We start from the raw sequence: 21,973 nt of genomic DNA, 5'->3' as shown, positions 1-21,973 counted from the left end.
CTCTATAAAGATTATTTTATGCAAACTCACCTTTAAAGAAACTAGAAATGTGTACATTTTTCTACAGTATTATAAAATCAAGTTAGAAATAATGGTCTTAAATTCCACCCTCTACCCCCACCAAACAAGGATTTAAAGTTTTTTTAAACTATTCCATGTAATGAAGTCATATGGAAATAAACGTCCTAATAATCCTAGAGACAGATACTACTATAAGTCTACACATTCCTTACAGCTTTCAGTCAAACCACCCAGAAAGTACTATTAACACTTGTGTTTGCTTTTGATTTTTGAAAGAGAAAATTAATAGCAGTATTTAAACTTGACAAAATATCTATTGCATATATTTCAATTTCAGTTTTCATTTCATTGTTTCTTCAAGTAAATTTTTTTCTATCAATGCATGTTTTTGGTATTATGAATGGAATTTCTTGCAGTTTCTCATCTTCTGTCTTTTGTTATAAATCCTTTGGGTACAAATTGCTCGGTAGTGCCAAAGTGCTAAATGTATAGCCAAATTCTGTTGGGTTAATATGATTTAAGTAGGGGAAGAAATGGGGGATTTGCATGTGTGCTTGTGCTCTTTAACTGAATGAGTGTTTTGCATTTACATTTGATCTTAGGATTGTCATTGTCTGCTTGACATCGCTCCTCATGCCATCGAACGGCTCCACAGTGTTCATATCTACCCTATTGTAATTTTTATTCGCTACAAAAATGCTAAACAAATCAAGTAAGTCTGTGAGGGGTGTAGTTCAGGGATGTTTATTCTAGCTTAAAATAAGCTTGTTTTACCTTGACTGTTTATTTCATCCTAGTCATCTTAAATCTCTTTTAAATGGGGAAATTAATCCTCATACAAACCACTGTGAGGTATATGGTCATAACTCCATTTGGGCTGCATGACAATTAAGCGAATCTACTCAGGAAATCCATGTAGACTAAACTGAACCTACTCCAGGAAGGACTTAGATCTTTCCTGTTCCCTTTTGTAGTAAACTGTAAGGTAGATACATTGCGATCCATTGAGGGTTTAGTGGTGACTATGACAAAGCTGTTCTTTGTCTTCTCAGCAGGGCCAAGGGTATGGATGCAGTGCTGATTGATTCATAACTTCAGCTTTTCACCTTCATTCTCCAGTGAAAAAAGCAAGGGACGTCCCCTTTTGCACATAGTGTATCTACTGTAGCCTTCTCAGACTGTGTTCTTTCAGTAATTGTGAATTTCCTACTTGAATGTAGTCAGGAGCAGAACATGGGAGTTACAAACCCCAGTGCCTCCCCTGATGTCTGGGAAACCTTCACACATTTTGATAGATTGATTTGGCTAGAAGTGACATAATCTCCCTGTATGAATATTAAGAGACACTTTTGCTAAGAGACCTTATACTTGGGCTATCTTCATTTTTAAAATGGAAGACTTCGTACATTCTTGATCAGTAGGTAAATTTGATTACTATCTATTTAATAAAGAAGATAAGTATCACCACTTTAAAGACATAGAGCATGAGATGTATTTCATTACCACTGTAGGATTGTGCACTTGAATGATAAATGAAACTGTCATGTCTTGACCCCCATTGGAAATGGAATGTTGACCATTACAGCTGTTTCCTTTTTTTTTGGAAGGTGACAGAGTGATTGAACTAGACAAGCTAGGATTTCTAGCAGTCATCAATATAAGTTGCAGTGGTGCATTCTCTGCCTGTTGTGAGCACTTGTTTTTCCAAACAGCCTTTTTCGTATAGCACAGGTTCGATTGGCATCCTCTGAAATGCTTCACAGCAATGATAGGTTAGTTTAGTAATTTTTAAAAATTATTTGTAGAATAAAATTGTGCTGATTTTCTCACTGCTATAAGAAATTATGTTTATATTGTTTAGGTATGTGTCTGGGACCTTACTAGCTGAATATAAATTCTGCTTCCTTTTAAACAGAATTCCCTACTGGGTACTCCAAGTCAGATTTGGAGGAGAGTGTTACAAACCTTGATCATAAATAAAGTAATTTTTTACCCTTTGTAAATTTCTCTGGTTTTTTGTATTTCAAGAGCTTCTGAAATAGAAAAAGAGGCATGTCAAAAATGTGTCATATGTATGATAACAGAAATATTCTATTTGCTTGTTGATTGATATTTCACAAGCACTTCAAAGAGTGGTACTTGTGCCCAACTTTGTGTAGGGAGTACTGGCGTGTATATGAGATGATGGTTCGCGTGAACTGGAAGTAGTTTTATTCTTTCTTCTGCAACCCCCTCTCAGTCTCTGATACCTTAAAGAATTACTGTCTTGGTCTGACAGCAAATAAATTCGCTAGCACTGAAATGATCCTGATGACTGCAGATACTGCTGAAACACAGTAGGTGGCACTCTGGGCCTAGGAGTCTGCTTGCACGTGAATTAGCCTTTGTATTCACCCAACTGGAGGGAATCTTTTCAAGTCCATTTAAAAAAAAAGTACTCTTATACAAGGTGTTTCTCTTTTTTTCTCCTTTTTTTTTTTTTTTCAATCCAGAGAGCAGAAAGATCCAATCTTCCTGAGGGACAAAGTTACACAAAAACATTCCAAAGAACAATTTGAGACAGCTCAAAAAATAGAACAAGAGTATAGCAAGTATTTTACAGGTTAGTATTTAATCAAATTTTCGCTAGGAACACAGTGGTGATTTAACCCATTTACACTGGAATTCAAAAGATCCTTTGTTCTTTCTATGAGCACTTGATTTTTTTCATTCTGTATTGCCTTTTGGCAAACTCATGTTCTGTTGTTTTGTTTTACTGTGAGATGAAATGTCAAGTTAGAAGTATTATTCCTTGCTTCTACATGGTTTTGTTTTGAATGTTATGAATCTTATGACCTGAAGAAATTCTGAAAATGTTTTATTATTAGCCAGTTAGTACTGGAAGTATGGTCAAAATAATTTGACAGAGTAATGCCAGTTTTATATCATGTAAGGAATATAAGGGTTTTTTTGTAATTTTAAAAATCAAACGAAAATACATAAAAATGCTGTAGTTCAAATTAACAAATGAGGATTTCCAATGGTCCCTTTCAACCCCAACCATTCTGTGATTGTTTGATTTTGTGATTTGTGAGACATACTTTAAATGTTTCAAGAAAGCAAAAAAATTGTCCAACATTTCTTGAGCATACATTGTGATTTGGAATAATTAAATTCAACTTTAGAAGCCTTCTTAACTTCATAAAATGTATGAAATCAATATTGGTTTGTGGTTAATACTGTATTTTTACCAGAGAAAGAAAACAGTGTTTCAAGACTGTCTCTGCTCGTTTCAGAGTATGTTTACATTTGGTTCCACATACGTTCAGAAGAGTGGGGATAAAATTCTAGGCCTCTTGGTGTGTATGGCAACAAAACTTAAAAAGAAAAACAAAAAAACCACACTAAGCCAAAATCCAACTTTTCATACCCTGAACAATGGGTTTCGTACAGGAATATTTTGAGGCATAACTGCCAAGGGCAGGAGAGAGAAAGGGGGTATGTTTAATATAAAGCTCTTTCAGTGCATCCTGTGTGCATTCTCACCAAAATCACTTACCTGTCTGTAATAGCCATATGAATGTTTTGTACATGGTATGTACTGAATCTTCACAAAATTTGACATGCACATGGCCGGATTGTATCCCCATATGTTATCTTCTGTTTCTTGTTTAGTCATTTGTGACATTTTAATTTTACCCTGATAGTGGAAGTGGCAGTAGTGAAAGAGAGTCTTATGTGTATCTTCTCATATGCCCTGTGGGAAGGTCCTTCCTCTGTTAGTTCCAAGTACAGTGAACTCCAGCTGTCATCAACATTTCCAGATGCTGGTAGTCAGGGAGAATTGGTGTTCAAACTGCACTGACATTTAAGATTGTTGAAGTTATAATGTTGTGCATAAAATAAGCCTGTAGATAGGCGTGTTTTACCTGGTAGCTTACTCGTGGAGCTATAGGACACACTCTCTGACTTGAGCTCCATGACTACTTCATGAAGTACACTTTTTGACTAATGACTTTTTCAAGTTAGCTTCATTTCCTGTATTGTGAGCACAGTGTCTGTAGTGAGCACAGTAGTCTGAATCACTTCCTTCCTGCACTTTCACCTTCCGTAGGCCTTGTCAGTTACTGTGTTATGCTCCAAACTCACCTGATATCGTTAACTGTAGTATATATTGCACAGTCATATACTAGTTTATGTGGCATCAAATTCTCTCTTTAAGGAAAATTGTTTCTTAAGCTATGTAACTCTTTCCATATTTTTTTAGCATTAGTGATAGGTGTGGCCAGAGGCTTTGCTGACATATTTCTCAAGTCATGAAGCTGCTCACTTTTTAAGTCTTTAAGAGAATACATTCTCCTCTCCTGTGTCAGTGTTGACATTTTACTTTTTATGACTGTTATGTTTAGCAACAGTAGAATAAAAGGTGTTCATTTATCTTTTGAATTGATTTTCAGGGAGTTGCTTGCTGTTGGCCTTTTGTTCCTTAAATGTAGTTGACAATAAGAATTGGCCGCTGTTTTATTTAGCTCAGAGATCTGTGAGCTGCCTCATAATTTACTTCTAATATTTGTAAATAGTGTCTAGTTGCTACAGCTATAGTCTCTATGTATATTACCCCGTAAATATAAAACTCTTAACATGACATGTTGAACAGAGCAAGTTTATTATAGCAGGTTCTGACCATCTTTAGACTTAAACTTTGCCACCTGATGCCTCTGAAAATAGTACATGGAGGCCTCTTACAAAACAGTTGTCTTAGTTGATTACAGCCATTAGTTCTGTGACATCCGTGGACTGTTTTAAGAGCTAGCAGAAGAAACTGTGTATTTAATGCTTGACCTCTTTGCTCTGTTTATTTGATTTTTTTTTTTTTAGTAGAGTCATGCATCTGTCAAATACTGAATTGAGTTGCTTAATTCTGATCTGTTGATAAACACTTTGCAGATAAATGCAGATTAGTCATAACTGTTTGTTCCAGTCTCATCTGTGTGTGGTGTTTCTCCTTCTCCAGGCATTGTCCAGGGAGGAGCCCTTTCAAGCATTTGCACTCAGATCATGACAACTGTTGATCAAGAACAAAACAAAGTCCTGTGGATTCCAGCTGGCCCACTGTAGCTTATTTCGCTGTGAAGCTACTTTGCAGATGTAAATAACCAACTAACTTTCTATCCAGTGGACTCGGTTCATTTCTGTCTTTATAAAGTTATCCGTAAGTGATTTCTGTTTCATGAAGGGGAATGATAACACTGAACACACAAGGACCTGAGGAGGCATGTGGAAAAGGGGTAGATCACTTCACCGAGCTTGTCTCTTACGCCGTACGTGTACACATGACAGATTGTCACTAGGGGTTGTGACCTGTGTGTACTTGTCCATGAGTAACGAATTTAACAATGCTGCAAAACCCTGTAGAATGACAAGTTTACAAAAACCTTCTCAAAGTATTTGGTTCTTGCTGTTTACTTGAATGTCTTTTTGTTGTGTTTTTTTTTAACTCTATGTCCTTTCACTTAATGAGGTAGCTCTCTGAAATGAAATTTCTGAATATGAGCAGACAGTTTACGCGCAATGTGACTCTTAGTTACAATTTTGACCATTTCTAAGCACGTTACTGACTTGACAACCAGGTAATAAGGTGGGATTGAATTGGTACGTCTTGGGAGTAAGCTCACAAGTAAGTACACTCCTACACAGGGCAGACCACTGTTTGTATCCTGTCAATGCTTGTCTGTCAAAGATATCGTTTCTTGTTTTATGCATGAATCTAATATTTAAATGTCATAATGTATCTGAACAATCCAAGCTTAACTTGTGTTGAGAAATAATAATTTTTGGTTGTTGGGCCTGGATTAAGTACTGGTGGGGAAGAGTCATAAACTAGGCCTAGCATGCTGTGTTCTGTCACTTTTAGATACTGTAAATATGGAAAGCTTATGTCGGTGCAATTTTGCAGGGTAATTCTTAAGCTTTGTACTTCAGTGTGTAGCGTTCACATAGACTGTTTTTATTTAAGAGCGGACACAGTTTTAGGGCTTTGATTAAAAGCCTTTAGAAAGGTACTAAATTGTTAGTGTTTTCACTGTCAGAAAAAAAAGTGATCGTTTAGTTTTGGTTGCAATACTTATTTACCTGTTGTACCAAACTCTATTATATTGGTTCCCCTTTTGGTTTTTTGCACTTCTGACTCTGTGTTCCTAACACAGGTTTTGTACCTGTCTCTTCTGTCTCTTGTGCCATGTTTCCTGGGTACTGTATTTTAATTGTTTTTAAAATATTATTTCAGTAGAACTGCTTCTCAGTCACTGTTTCTAACATTTCATTATGTAGGGATTCTAGTTTTACACTACAGGCTGTAATTTTGCTTCTGTTTGCAGCTTTTATAATTAAAAAAAGGGATTTTTATTGCACAGTTCTTCAAGGAAAGATCTGGTCCTAAATTTAAATTCTGTTTTACAGTTCCTATTTTATAGTTCAAAATACTTTTTATAGTATTTATGTAGTTTTAACTATATAGAGTATTTTGAACTATAAAAACATCTAATATATATATAGTATTTTATATAGTATTATACTGTACTATTATAATACTATATATATATATAAATTCATAAATATGAAATGATATTAATGAATTACTAGTCCAACTACTTCTCATGGTGAGGGACAGAAGTTGGTTTTTGTTTATCTCATTTTTTTTGTTTGTTTTTTAAAGTTTGAGATCAGAGTAGACTCCAGTGGTACAACTGAAACAGACAGGTACTGTTCTGACATGGATTTTTCTGTACTAAATGAAAATGTCACTTTGTATCAAAAAAAGGTTAAAGAAACTGATTACTAAATAAAGGTCAATTTCTATAACTTCACTTGTGTGTAATGGGTGCATATAACTCTTGCTATTCTTGACTCTATTTAGTTGAGTTCCTCACATAAGGTTTAAATTTTTGACTAAAATTGATGTACATACTTTCAAGTACCCACCTTGAGAGGAACAAGCTTTGATTTTGTGCTTTTGCCCAGCCTTGCATACATAAATACCAGAGACTTTCACAAACTGCAGGACACAAGAAGTTAGATGTTTGTGTAAAAATGCTTGTGTTAACATTTTTAACATTCTGACCCAGGTGTTAAGGATTTCAAATGAAAATGCAGTTGATTGGATCAAGGCTGTATCTGAAGAATGAGTCTATCACTGTTATTTTCAAGGGAGTGTCACTGGAAGCTGGGGTAAGCATAAGCAAAAATGTGAATATTAGCTTAGAGGCACATTGCAGAATGCTCTGACTCGGTTTTTACACTTCAGACAGACCAGCCTCTTCTGTTCATTGAGTTACCTAAAAGCTTAGGGGGAAGGTAATTATTGTGTACTAAGTATTCTGCTTCATCAGTTGCTTTTATTCTCAGATGCCAAATAGTCAGCTTCAGTATGAACCTGATTGGTGGACTGTCAGTCTTCCTGTAATCTGCAAACCTAGAAATAACCTTCAGTCATAAGACAGGACGTGCACTTTATCTGTTCTTCTTGAAAAAAACACACTGTGGTAACATCATCTAAGAGAGGATGAAGAAAATGAGAATAGGTATGTCTTGGCAGGTCAGTAACAGCCATACATTGCATATCTTCTGATCACAAGTAGAACTGAAGTCATGACTGAACACTACAAAGATTCCTTTAGCTCACATCAGGAAATTCCTGATATACCACTTTCTTTTATAATACCACATGCTGGAGCTAGATTTGGCCCTTGTTCTGGAATGAGTAGCTTTGTCCAGGTGTTTTAAATAAAGAATGTAGTTATGTGGGTATTTTTAAAATAGTTCCAAATAATAAAGCTAGAAACAAAAAGTGTGAGAATTTCACCCTTGTACTTGTAAGCCACCATTTAGCACGTATAGCTGCAGGTAAACAGTAACTAGAAATCGGCATCTTTTAAATTTATTTCTCCATAGCTAAACTGACATAAAGTGGATGAAGATACTGCAGGCTATATGTATGATTGTTGTTCATATGTTGACAAACATCTACTTGCATTCTGTTCACATTGACCTGAATTGGAGGGCAAGCGTTTGCCAGATCCAGAATTACACTCTGACAGCTGCCAACCTCTCCACCTCAGACAAGGGTTCTTTTTCAGTGCCTGATAAATTTGGAGGCCATATCATTATCCTTTTTAGTGAATGCAAGCACTGCCTTAAGCAATTTTGAACAGCTTTCCCAGGTTAATCTCAGATGGATGTATTAGTGGGTAAAGTAAAATCTTGTAATCTTTTCTAGTCTTATGTCGAAGGCTCCATGTAATTTCTACAATTCTGTGCCTCCATTTCACAATGGACAGTTTCTGTTAAAATAGACTGACACTGAAAAATGTGCACTGGTTGGAAACTCAGGAGACTACTGTGAAAAATACAGATACCCAGCAAAGCAGACTTTGGTATTGTGCAACAACTAATAAAGGTTCCAGAACTGCAGTAGAAACTCAACAGCACAAAAAAAGGTGCTTGGCCTCTTCCTGTAAGTTTTATTAGACTGCTTTGTCCATGAGTGTTTCTTATTAATTTCATTGTTTTAAAAGATATTTTTTCCAACATTCCTTCTATGTCATTTTGTTTAGAAAATGTCTTGATGTTCTTCAGTGAAAAAGTAAATTTTTAATAATATTTGATAGCAAACTTTTTACCTGCTTAATTTGCCTTTTTCCTTTCATTGAATACCAAGAGATGCTTTTGCCAGCACAACAGAAGTTATGCAAGCGTGAATCCAAAACCAAGTTGAACAGGGGATTCTATTACTTAAATGTGAACATGCTAGCTTAACTTGGGATTGTTCAACTCTGTTTTAACAATTCCTTATAAACTTTCCTAAGAGTGAGTGGTTTTTAACATTATTTATGATTTTAGATGATCGCTATAACTTTATATTTAAAAGCATTGCCCTCATGGATCCTTTTCTTGAAGAAACTGTGCATAGGCAGCGTACTGTAACTAAAGAAATTTAAAACATTTTCAGTTTTGGAAGTTATTGTATAGACTTCCAGCATGGAAAATATTATGATTTTTTACTTTATTTTTAAAAAATATTTCATCTTATTACTTAACTCATTTGAAAAACAGTAAGAAGAGATGTATTAAAATCGTTCTGATTTCATTAGATCTTATTCAATTAAGCATTTTAGATTATTTTTCCTCCACAGAATGCAGGTGTTAAAGGGGAAATGGCAGAGATCCAATCAATTTTAAGAAGCAAATCACAAAAATCCTTGTACTATTTAACCTAATCACTTAATATGATGGTGAATTATCTGTCATTGCTGTGTAACAGTACATTATATGCTGAATGTGTTCACTGGGATATTTTCTGTGTCTGTCATGTTGAAAAAAATAGCACCAATGGCTGTGGAAGCTTTCAAAGACATGGAATCTTGATTTATGACCCTTTTCCTTCGCTGGTTCACACTATAAAGAGTGTCCAAGAGCTAGAGGACTGCTACTGCTAGTTGAGAAAAAACAAACAGCCCAAACTGGAACAACACTCCCCCTTCCACACCCAATGCACAAAACAACCCCCTTCCCACTAAACTCCACTTACAGTGTCCAGTTTGGCTTTCTTATGATTTCATGTCCTTCCTGTCTTCCTGAAGATACATTTAAATTTCTTGAAACGAAGACAGCAGTTTACTCTTAATTCACATACATACTGGATATTTCTTCAAAACTAGAAACAAGTCTGTCAAAATGTTAAATTCTTTCAACACTTTATCAAGAAAAAGATTTTTTTTTCAAAATCACACTTATATTTGCAATAGCTTTTTTTCTTTTAAAGTTTTTTTTTCAGTCCAAATGTGAATGACATTCCTTATGTAATATTCCCTATGCCCTTCCTCCAAAGACAGGGAATGATCAGCTTTCTGAAGATGGTGACTTTGATCTTTAGAGTAAGTGACCCTTTTTTTTGCAACTCTTGGACCTCGTTTTGCTGCAGATTCATCTTATCTCATTAGCAATAGCACCAATCAATTGAAATCATCTCAATTCCGTCATTTGCCAAATTTGCTTGGTCCACAAATGCTAAACATTTGAACTTAGCAGTTAGATGCTCAAATTATTGTTTTTTTGAACCAAATTAAGATGGTATTTGTGGTCCACCTGTGATAAACATAAGATATTAGGTTTTAAGCTTGTCTGTTGGGCTAATGTAAGCAATAAAAGGCTGAACATGTTTTTTTTTTCCATCTAAATATGTGTAAGAAGACTAAATGTGATTGTAAGTCTTATAGTTCTGTGATGAAAGTAACTGTTAGTTATAGTATCTTGATGAGGATAAGGTAAGAGATAGAAAATTGTTCTCTGCTGTGAAGATGCGATTTGAGAGTGCCAGCAATTGTTCGCATCATTATAGTAACAAGTAGGTTTGTGATGCAAAGATGAGTAAGTGCAATTACTGAAGGAACCAAACACATGGAGCTGAATTCCAGGAAGGTGATACAAGCTGCATATCCTCAGCAAACGTAAGGTTCATCCAGTGGTGGCAAATATGTATCACTTATATCTGGGGTTGGCTGAACTGTGGTTTTTCAGAGCTTCTGGCTGCAAATGTATTTCTAGAATTCAGATGAATTATCATACTTTTATACCCTGACTTATGCTGTAGTAAAAAATGTGTCATTAATAGCTGCAATTATAGTTTGATCTGTTGGGACCTGCTCTGACTGATTTTCAGTTTAATTATTTAGAACTCATTTTTCAGGGTGGTATCACATACTTTATGCCAGAGTGACCATTTTACAGCTGCAAAATAATTAAAGTTGTAAAAATGAATTGGATATCTGCCCCCTCCTCCTGGCCTTACATGGCAGAATTTCCTTCAGAGCTGCATGATTTGAGCTCCCAGAGACATTTGAATTCCTAACTGATGCTGACACTGCTCTTTCATCCTGCACAGGATGTGATCAGATCTGTCTCCTGACTGTGGAGTAAGGAAGTGTTGGGCCTGCCCTGGCTTCAGGCCACAGCTGTGCTCCTCCATGGGATACTTCGTAATGCTTCAGTCTTTGCATGAGTTAACCCTAGTGATGTGTTTACAGTCCTGGCTCCATAGGGCGGTTCTCTGCCTTTCAGAGCTGAAATGGGATTTCTGATCAGTGGTTGCTGCTGTGTTTTTCTTTCAGTTGTCCATTTTCTACTATATAACCATACACAGACCGAGTTTTGGCAAGCGCTCCATGAAATTTTTCTCAAAATAGAAGTGAGGTTCTAGTTAGTGTGAGAACTATATTATGGATACATCACAAACTTTCCCCTTCTTTTACTGCTATATTCAGCTTTAGTTTCCCTTTGCTTTATAGTCTCATTATCATTAGTAGATAAATCTTCTTTCAAGGTGTGTCTCCCATCGAATGCAGCCTTCCTGTTTGCCCCATTTCCTTGCTTCATGCTTCACTTGCACATATAAACTCTCAAAGATATTTTTTCCATTGCTGATGCAACCTAACCTCTCCCTTCCTCGCCCTGTTATCTAATGCTAAAGTATTTGGGGACATTATGTAAAGTCTGTTTGTTTCATAAAGCATACTATGTAGTTGTATGTTAATTACTGATTTGATTTTAGACACTTGTTATCCTCACTGTTGATGATCTCATGAACAGCAGTGGTTGATTGACTCCAGCATTCAGCAGGCTGCAATATCAGATAATGTTTTAGCAAGGTTTCCATGTCTGCAGTTTCTGAAAGTGATGCCTTGCTATGTTTCCAGCAGTGTCAGCAGTACATTTGTAAAAGAACCTACTCGGTAAGCAACAGATGACTTGAGAAAGTTCACATACCTGCCTTAAGATTTTATGACCTCTACTGGCTTTGAATTCATTTGCATTTCCCTCTGCACTGTTGTGATTCTGTGATAACACAGTACTGGTAAGGTGTGCAGAGGTATAGCTGCATTGATGTGCTGCAAATTACTGAGATCCTCAAATGGGACCTGACCTTCACTAGAAATAAACTATTATTATTCTAATTTTAACCTGTTTTGCTCTAACTCTGGACATTACTGAAATTACAAGGAGCCAGTTTATAAAGAGTTCCAAAATTCTGGAATTCTACAGAAGTAGCCACATTTCCCTTGGTTTTTCCCCACTCTGCTCTTGCCCTAAACCCTAGTTTTTATTTTACACACTCTGTACTATCAGCCTTTTGAAGATATAGGCAGTCTGTAATACACAATATGGTGGAAAGAACAGGAACAGCAGCAAAACAGTGTTTAATGTTGCAAGTCATGGGCCCTTTTCAGTTCTTCCACTTGCAGCAGGAGCTACTCAGAAACAGAGCCCTTTCTTGAAACAATTAAGACAGAGTTTGAAAGTAATTTTCTCTCTTGTCCTCAGTGCTCTCATAATGGGACTTTCAACATCTACCTCCCTTAATTTTAAAAATCTGGTGTCCAGACCAACAGCATTTGTGGCACCTTAATCCTTGTTTCTATGAAAATACTATTTTAACTTCTATGCTGCAGTGTACATACTTCATTATTCAGAGGACTTTCAGCTTTTGTTTTATTAAATGTAATTCTCAAGTGTTTCAATGATTTGGGGGTTGACTTTTTGCTACCCCCTGCTATTTATGGGATGTAGTTTTTGGTTTAAATAAAGGTTTGTTCCATCATAACCCATTGAGTCCTCCAGCTTGATGGTGAGAAGTCATGGTTCTATAGTCACTCTAAAATGAAGTGTCTTGTTCCTCAATGGGAAAGAAAAAGTTAGGTCAGCTAACCTATCCAATGTGGTATTCTCCTTTCAGTGTGTATATATTCCTTTGTTTCATGAGTGTGCCCTTTTGTTCTCTTGTTTTGTTTTGTATTTTTTAAAAATCTAATTCTGCAAGTACTACACACACAAGGTTGTGTGCTGAAAAGCAGTGGTACTACAGATAAGTAAATAAGCAATACATGGTTTGTTAGTCAACATGAAATAGAAAAATGGCAAAATTGTTTAGGATTAAACTGATGGGTCATAAAACCCCAAAATTGCAATGCTCCCAGAATTATTTAGCTTTTTAATTTTTAATATACCTGCCTTAAAAAGGTGTTATTAGGCTGAAAGCTACATTTGGAAAATGTAAAAGCATTGGAGGAGGATACTTCATTTAATAAACATTGAAATGAGGCATTAAATTTCATCAAAAGGAAAGCTGTTATTCTGTTTCATCTTGGTATTCATAATTTTCATGAAAGTATTCAGTAATTTCTGAAAAAGAAAGGACCCTTTACAAGATGTCTCAAGCCAGCTGCTGAAAACAGGAGTTAGACTATATAAATGCTCATCATTAAAAGTTGTGTTTGGGAGTTTTTACTGTGTGTAGTACAGAATGTAGTGTTTAGAGGAAAAAAAATATTTCTGGTATGAGAGAGAGAATAAATCTTTGCTTTCCCAGTATGCTAATACAGTCAGTACAAAAAATACAACAGATGAAAAAAAATATTATTTCTTCAGTAATACATGGAAGATGACTTGCATTTATCAAATTATTCTTTAAAAATTTGAGAAAGGCTCCCTTAATGCAAACTCACAAATCAAACATCTCTGACACTCTATTTATTTTTATAGGTACAACATCTCATTTACAGTCATTTTATGCTGTATATAGCACTGATTGTTTTTCTTGCAAGATTAAGAGCAGAGTTTCAAACTGTCCTCCTCAAGGTCACAAGCCTGGCAGTAAATTCTTCTCGGTTTTTTTGTAAATCGTGAAGCATTTCAATAACAAAAAAAGAAAACAAACCACTATGGAATCATGCTTAGGTTTATGAAAATCAAATAATATGTATTCTATGATAATTTCTTCCATAAACAGAAAGTATGGGCAGAATCAATGATGAGAACTTGCAGCTTTGACTGCAAATCAACAGCTGCCAGGCATGGCATGAAAAAACAAAGTAACTGATTCTTAAAATAATGTGTGCTGCAGTGTATGATGCACTATCAGAGGGAATTCAAGTAATGGTGGTTCTGAAGAGATTGAAAAGTATGGCATATTTCTTATCTGTAAATCCAACATTTCTAGTGCATTAAATTCAGACACCTATTATGGGCTATTTTGTAACAATCACTCAATTGATGAAGGCATACTAAGCCTTGTATGGCTACAGACCTTTCGTTGAGACTAGACAATAATAATCTAGTCTCTAAAGTATGCAAAAAGCATGAGAGAGCATCAGGCTGACTGGCTTAGTGTCAAGTCCTACTTATAAAAGGTATGACTTAAAATGGAAAGCCTTTGTGACAGTTTATGCTGACTAACTTAATGTGTATAGCCTGTGCACAGTTCTTTTCCACCTATTCGTGAATACACAAGCAAGGAAATTGGCTTTAAACATAGAGGGGGTGCAGAGAGTTCTTTTGGTTAGTCAAATAAATATTTTCCAGTGAACATCTAACCAGTTCTAATTTATGGGGAACAGATGGTTTTTCTTGATTAGTAATTGTTTTTCCAGAATATAACCCTGTATTAAAATTTGTGAGGATTCATGTGCTCTTTTATTTTAAGTAAAGCTCTTTGTTGAAACAACTCAATTTTTTAGAAAATAAAAGACCAATTACTTTCTCAAACCTCCAAAGCCTTGTTAGTTTATTATTTTCTGTTTTTTCTTAGAGGCAAAAGTTGTCAAACGTGCTGCACTCTTCCGTGGAAGGAAAATCTTTTAAGTCTTCCTAGGATGCAGGCATAACAGAAGTTCACCAAAACTGCCTCTGCTTTTAGCTCAGGTAAGATGCAATGGCATCACATCAAGATGTCAGATGCAAGTCCTGGAAACTCTTTTGAATCCACCTGTGTTCAAAATTGTGTCCACAATTCCATGATAATGAAAAAGTTTTGGTTTTCTCTTGGGACTAGTGAACAGTTTGATTTTTATGCCTCCATCCTTGTCCCACTAAAATAGGCACCTTACCCCTTGCTATAGGAGCAAGAACAGGAACAGGCCTCTCACGTTTCAAGTGCCCTTTCATAAGCATATTGCTAAGTTCTATTTTAAGCATATTCAATATTTTAAGTAATCAGAGCAAACCAGGAAATTTTAACCTTAATAACTGATATGCTGGTTTGACAAGGTTTTCACAGCAGAAGTCACTGTTGTATAAGCCTTCACAGATACAGCGCTTTTCTCGTTATGGGAACACACATACAGCTTGAGTTGCATTTTCCTTTTATGACATATTCAGAGCTCTCTACCATCCTTTAAGGTATATTCATACAATTTGTGGAGGAAGCCCTCTTAAGACACAGGTGTATGAAATACCGGTGTCTAGTTATGTTAACTTTGAGCTTTAAATTTTAAAGGTCCAGAATTCAATGGTACTAGCATATCTCCCACTAATAAGATGCACATTTTTAGGTACCGGCCTCCACAGTTAGATTTACAGAACTTCCTCTTACTTGATAAACCTACAGAGTTGCATCTTTCTTTTGTTTAGGCACCAGAGTAAGTAATACAATCATTAAGTTGTCAACAAGCTCCTCTGCCATGTGTTGCTGTCTTGTAGGCAGCACATGCAAATTATCCTGGTGCCTCATGAGAAGTTGCTGCATGTCTTTCCTTTTGCGATCCATGCATTGGGCTGTGACCTTTCTCTTCTAAATTTCTTTATTCAAGTTACAGACACCTCTGTGTACAGGTTTTGAAGTGGTCTGTGCCCTGTTGCCAGTTCTAACCTCTGCCATCAAAGGGCACAAGCAACAGTCTTGCTCTGGCGCGAGTAGCGTGTGGCTGCACTCCAGCTCTGCCTGCTGTGTGCTTGCTCTGTGCATTTTGGATTGCTGTTTTTGAAGGGACTGAGACACTGTCTGTGTCTTGCTTCTCTCTTCACCCTGCTGGAGGCCCCAGAGCCCCTGTTTGCTACTCTGTTTTCTCATTTGCTTTGATAGCATGGCTGTGCGGTAAAACAGTTTTAATTACCTGGATTTTATGGGTGGCTTACCTGTTTGTACAAAATCTAGTATTACAGGGAGGGAATGGGGCATGGAGCTCAGTGAGTGGTTAGCTGCTATTTCAAACAGGAAAATAATTAAAGCAAGCTCTTCAGCAGTGAAGTGATCTGTGAGAGGTAGAGCACCAGATGTGATTGCAGGGGCAGGTTTTTTTCTTTTGAGTGCTTTCGGTTCTTGAAAGAGTCTGTATTTTATCCCAGAGGATTATGGAGTCCTTTTCATGCAGCTTAATATTTTTTTACAGATGCCTTACAGATAGGAAGTTGTATCCTGTTTCACAGATAGAAAGCTGAGAGGCAAATAGAGACCAATTTTTAAGAAATCAAGGCAGGGGGTTAAAATATGGCTAATAAAATACTCTAAATGATGCCATAAAGAGGAGAAGGATGTAGCTTAACTGAAGAACTGTGTTACACAATGCTGTGTGAAGTGTCATAGTACCTTAAGTGTGGCTGATTTCTGTGCACTCACTGAGGCAAATAATTGCTCCAGGAAATAACATTTTATTATCTCACAATCAGCATTTCTCTGAGTTTACTCCTCACATCATTCTGTTCCTATTTCTTCTGGTCTTTCAGAATAGACTTTGAGCTCTTGCCCTAGTGCCACTGAAGACATTAGAGTTTCTTCCACAGCTCAAAGGATAAACTTGTTGCTGCCTGTTGTTGATGTTCAGCAGCCCAATAATTTTCACCTATGAGCAATGGCGGGGTAAGGGCACACATTTTTTTTTAGATACAGACAGACAGATGAAAGATAAATTTGGTGCTCTTTGGTTTGTGGGTTTGTTGGGGTTTTTTTTCTTAATGTTGGTGTTGGATTTGTGGAGTTTTTTGTGTTGCGTTTTGTTTTGTTCTGTTTGTGGGTTTTTTTGGAGGTAAAGCAGAGTTTCTTCAAGTATAAAGCTGGACAGTCCCACATAATTGATGTTGTCATGGTCTCCAGCCAAAGCTGGAGAAGTCATCAGTCAGTCTTAACCCGATGAAGGGTACAGACAGACATATATCCCCTTCTCCAACAAGATGTAAGCATTTTAATTTTTTTTTTTTGACTGTTTCCTTTTTCTTTTGGGGAAACTTGTAGAACAAAGAGAGCAATTTGAAGCAGAAAGATCTGGACCTCAAGTGCTTAGTTTGTTAATGGAGTTTGTTCAGATATACCACCATTTGGTACTAGAAGATTGGTCTTTGTTGTGCAGCCATTTGGTGGTTCTAGTTAACCTGAAATGCATTTAAATTACAGCCTTGATTTCCATTAGGTACAATGTAGCAACATCCCATCCCTTTCCTTAATGACAGAAGCGAGTCTGTGACCAGGAGCTGCACGATGCAGGTCAGCTCTCCAGTGCGGCCTCACTGCACCCACAGATGGTGTGTGCTCACTGAACTCCTGGGGTCAGTCCTTTCTGCCCAGACAGAGCCGCTCTGGCTGTGCAGCTGCAGGGGTGCAGCAGCCTCAAACACAGACTTATCTGTGGCACTTGTGACAATATGGAGGATGTAACACTGTGTGTATTTATGACATTACTTACAAAGTCATTGCCCCCCCTAATACAAAGCTATTAATTACAGATAGAGAGAAATGTGGTGAGTCCAAGGTCAAAAGATGAGAGCATGCAATCTGGAATTTCCATCACAACTGATTATGCTTATGCTTCAGCTATTAAAAGTTACAAGGTTGCATTTGTTATGTGGATGCTTGCTTCTAATTAAAGAAAAGGCCTTTTAAGAACTCAAGAATAAATAGATTCAATTTTTTATCTTAACCTTAGTTTCTTAGTACCCTTTTTTTGAATGCTAGCTTATTCATTTTCTGTGCAAATGTGGTTTGTGCATTTGTTGGATGAATTAAGGACTGCATTTGTACTCACCTGACACCTTTAGAGGCAAGCTTTGCCTGCAGCACAAGGTAAAATGAGCTTTGTAGTCCCATTTTATTCTTGTCTTTGTCTGTGGTGCATCTCTTTTCCTTATTTACTGTCTGTCTGTGTGGAGGTGCTTCAGACAGTTAATCTAGCCAGGTGAATTTGCACAAACCAAAATGGACTGTGTTGATGCACTCATTCAAAAACAGAGGCATTTTGTAGTGAGTTATACTGCAGAAATAAAAGGTCCTTGAATTCTGATTTACATTGCAAGTGCTTCAATTAAAAATAAATTCAAACTATTTTTCCCAAGCGACCCTTTGCAAACTCAAAGGACTCGTTTCTCTGAACTCCAGCATCTTGATAAAAGAATGAATCCAATCACTTTACTCTTCACCCCATTACTAATCTCTGTGGTAGCAGAAAGATATGCACAATTTCCTATATTAAAAATATCCTCTGTTTTCACCAGTAACCTTGCTGCTTTATCTGTGTTTCAGTGCTATCGTTTGTACTCCCTGCCTGCCTTCCTTATTGCTCTCCTATTTACGTTTTCATTATTTACTATGGTTTGCGTATACTGGTAGATGGAGTACTATTTCTTGACGCAAGTCTTTTATGATGTTTATCGATGAGACATTTGTGAGAACAACCTCTTTGTACCCTGTTCCGTTACCATTTGTGTTTTGCGTTAATGTGCAGCTTTTCAGAAGCCTTTCTGTAAGCTGCATAAAATGAGACTCCCAGCTGAGAGCAGTTCAGAACATCTCCCTTTGGCATAGTAGCTGCCTTTCTATTTTAACTAAGTGAGATTCAGTGAATATACTGAGACTTAAATGAATAAATGCCTCTGAAGCTACGCTAGCTTAGGATGAAGATCGCAAGGGATGTATCAGGTGTGTGCTTACAAAGAAATGCTCACTCATAGGTGTACATGTATGTCGTATTTACATAATGGAAGAGTCTGCTGTCAGCCATGGGGTTTTGAAACAGTTACCTCAGTTACTGGTTTTCCATACTTTTCAAAGCCCTTGATGTGTGTCATGACTAGAAAAAGGCAGGATAGGAGCTTACAAACTGTTGTTCCCTCTGTATATAACTGATACATTTGTATTCAAAACCAAGGTTGTATTCAATGGACTTTGGTGTTGGAAGATGGAGAAATAAGGAAGGAAGGTATGATAGCATACTGGGTGCGGACTCAGAAAATCGTCTCCCATTTCTGGGAAATGGGAACTTATTTCTGTTGTCCTAGGCAAGTCAGTCCAGTTTGGCATTAGCTATCCCATGAAAATCTCAGCAGAGTTGAATGGAAAGGAAAAAATATTACAGCTATAATATCCTTGAGCTGGCATAAATCTACACCAGCTTGAGAAATTTGCCCCAGGTTATATATATCTTCTTCAGTACACTTTCTTCCTGGGCCATCTAAACTATGTAGACTCACCCACAAAGAAGTGACATTCTCTGTCTCACTTGGGTGAAGAATAACACCACTTGCCAGTTTTGTTGACTACAGGCTGTAGCTTTTGATCAATAGATTTGTATGACAGCTTGTGGATAGAGGTGGTGGTCTCATTTATGGCCCCTGTGCAGCCCAGATAGGAAAATTTCCAGAACTGCTATACATGGAAGAAAATGTTAATGTAACAACTTTTAGACAGCATGTCTGTCTGGTGAAAGGGGGTGGTCTGGAGCTGCTGAAACAGCAATTGAGGCACAAAATACAGAGTGTTATGTCAGTCACAGAAAAGCATCTAGTTGAGTCTGAACAGTGAAGTGACATGAGAGAAGCAGTGGTTCTCCCTGCTCTCCTCCCTGCCCTGCCTTTCTGGTTCTTTGGGAGCCCATAAGAATGGTCAAATGCGTTTTCATTGCTTGTGAAAATGCCTTAGTACCAGTCTGCCTGTTATGAAATGTCAACAAACAAATACACAGCCTTTGTCAAACAGACTTTAAAAGCAGAGTAAAAACAAGTGCCGCAATGCGATTTCTGATTTATAGGGAGTAAGACTTTGCATTTTGAAGACACACATAATACATAAATAGATAAGTTGCAGAAAATTGACTAATGAAATTAATATAAATGTATTTAGTGCAAATTTTCAAGCACTTCAGGCAATTCATTGCATGCCTCTCTGCCCAAAGTTTTGACTGTACAGATAAATATATTGATTACAGAGCAAAAGTATCCCCCTTCAGTCTTTCCCAGTGAAGAAAATAGAATTTAGTGACATGGGAGTTGATTTTCGGAGTCCTCAAAGCAGTGAGGACTGAGGTCAGGCCTGCAGCAATAAGCTTTACTGCCAGCTACTGTCAGGTGGCAATATTGACAGCTTGTAGCATCACTGGAATACACATCTTTTGGCTGCTTCTGCCAGTATCATGAACTTCTCACAAAGATGTTTTATATCTGCAGAAGTTGTAGGCATGTGCTGGAAGGAGCCCACAGCTCTCACCTGTTGACATTGCTGTTGTTCTGGCTGATGCCAAAGTGCTGACATGCTCAGGGAAGAAATCCAAGTGGTAGAAAAGTGAGCATTGCTGCTTGAGTGAGAGAAAACCTACAGTGAAGGAAGGGCATCCGTGTTCTGAGAACTTCATAAGGCAAATGAACACAATTAGACTGCATGCCTTGGGCATCTTTTGGGTAGTTTGGGACAGTAGACGTTTATTTCAGGGGATGCTTCCTCACCAGGAAACCCAGGGCATTGCAGGAAGAAGCACCGAAGTTGCTGTACACAGGTAGGTCATGCCTGAGCTCTGCCTTCAGTCTGGCCATGGGTGCAAATGTCTCTTACTTTGGAGGACTCCTATTGCTTATTTACTTTTATTACTGACAGCTGCTCTCTTCTGCAAGTATGATATCCTGGCCTGATATTCTGGCCAAATTCTAACTATAATCCTTACCGCCTGCTTGACTTAAAATAGCCCATACGTTAAAATGTGTCATTTCTCTTCTAACTGAATGTGGTGTTTTTAAACAATTTCCATTTTTCACCCCAAATATGGCTCTTTCAGCTTTCAATGCTTCTCTATTTCTAGCTTGTTAAAGTACTTGGAAGGCATTATGCATTGCATGCATAAAGACAAGCTATTATAAATATTTAGCTAACTAAAGCATTTGTGATTTTTTTAACTTCAAAGTTAGAAGTAAATGGGATACTCGTAAAGTCTCTTGCGTTTTTTACAGAAAGTTATCTATAAATCTTTCACAATAGTTTGGGACTTTTCACGGTGTACGTGCCAAAATACATCCTACCTCAGTACCACTGGGATTCAGAAACTAGACAAAGTGTCAGAGAGACTAAAACAAAGACTCGTGCCTGGAATATTCCTGAAGGAATCTGACAAGCATCAGTGCTCTGTGACTGAGTGATACCGGTTGGAAAGGATCACTCAGTAAAATAGTTTTCCTTTTTCTTCAGGGAAGGAAAGGAATTCCAATGGAGCCTCTGTTTATGTTTTCCCTTTTGTCAAAAGTTCTGGGTGAGCCCTAGAAGGTTGTTTAGCCTCTCTAGGCCTTGCTCTTAGGCTATAAAATAGGAGTATTGATACATCCTTTCAGCATGGAATCATTTTCTGGATAAGATTGTGAGGTACTTAAATGCAATAGTACTGGCTTCTGCACAATAACTGGATGAATGTTTCTTAATTGTTTGATTAATATTCTGTTAACACAGTTCAACAAATAACTGAAAGTACATTTTGTTTCTGTTTTAAGAAAATGGAGAATTTTATTTATGAGCAGTATTCTCAACAGTATTTTAGCAAAGAGGTTTGAAGAATGTTTGTGAAACAGCTAATCTTAGACAAATAGAAGTATTTAAAGAAGGCAAATGTTGAACTCTTAAGAGACAACTATTTGCAAAAGAAGCCTGTTTTTACTCAAAGTAATGGAAACAGCTCACATGAGCTATTTATTAAGTGGTTTGCAAGGCTGGGGTTTAAAAAAAATTAAATTGCCCAGTCCTTAGGCCAAAAACTTACTGCAGAAATTACTTAGAGAATATTAGTTAGTGTTAGAATCAGAAAATGTTCATCTGCAATTCATAACCAAAATATTTTTTCTAGTACATTTACCTCTTGGAGCAGTAGTACTGTCTAGATGTTACTTTTACCTTGCAGTTAGGCAC

The 21,973-nt window shown here is 37.0% G+C and overlaps 1 protein-coding gene across 5 annotated transcripts in view; it reads left to right on the top strand.

Moving 5' to 3' along the window:
• The window catches only part of DLG5 (discs large MAGUK scaffold protein 5), a 107,100-nt gene extending 100,234 nt beyond the window's left edge, over window positions 1–6,866 (top strand). For 4 of the 5 annotated variants that reach the window (XM_050305283.1, XM_050305282.1, XM_050305285.1 and 1 more), the window contains 3 exons: window positions 624–733; window positions 2,514–2,623; window positions 5,015–6,866. In XM_050305283.1, coding sequence (XP_050161240.1) covers window positions 624–733; window positions 2,514–2,623; window positions 5,015–5,118 — 324 coding nt within the window. In that variant the 3' untranslated portion in view covers window positions 5,119–6,866. The remainder of the gene's footprint in view (window positions 1–623; window positions 734–2,513; window positions 2,624–5,014) is intronic. The other variant, XM_050305286.1, reaches the window with a different exon arrangement.
• The last annotated feature ends 15,107 nt before the right edge of the window (window positions 6,867–21,973 follow it).

This window comes from Myiozetetes cayanensis, unplaced genomic scaffold (assembly GCF_022539395.1).
Source record: "Myiozetetes cayanensis isolate MyiCay16 unplaced genomic scaffold, myiCay2020 scf10, whole genome shotgun sequence".
Lineage (NCBI taxonomy): Eukaryota > Metazoa > Chordata > Aves > Passeriformes > Tyrannidae > Myiozetetes > Myiozetetes cayanensis.
Note: the sequence above shows the minus strand (reverse complement) of the source record. Positions and strands in the feature narration are given on the sequence as shown.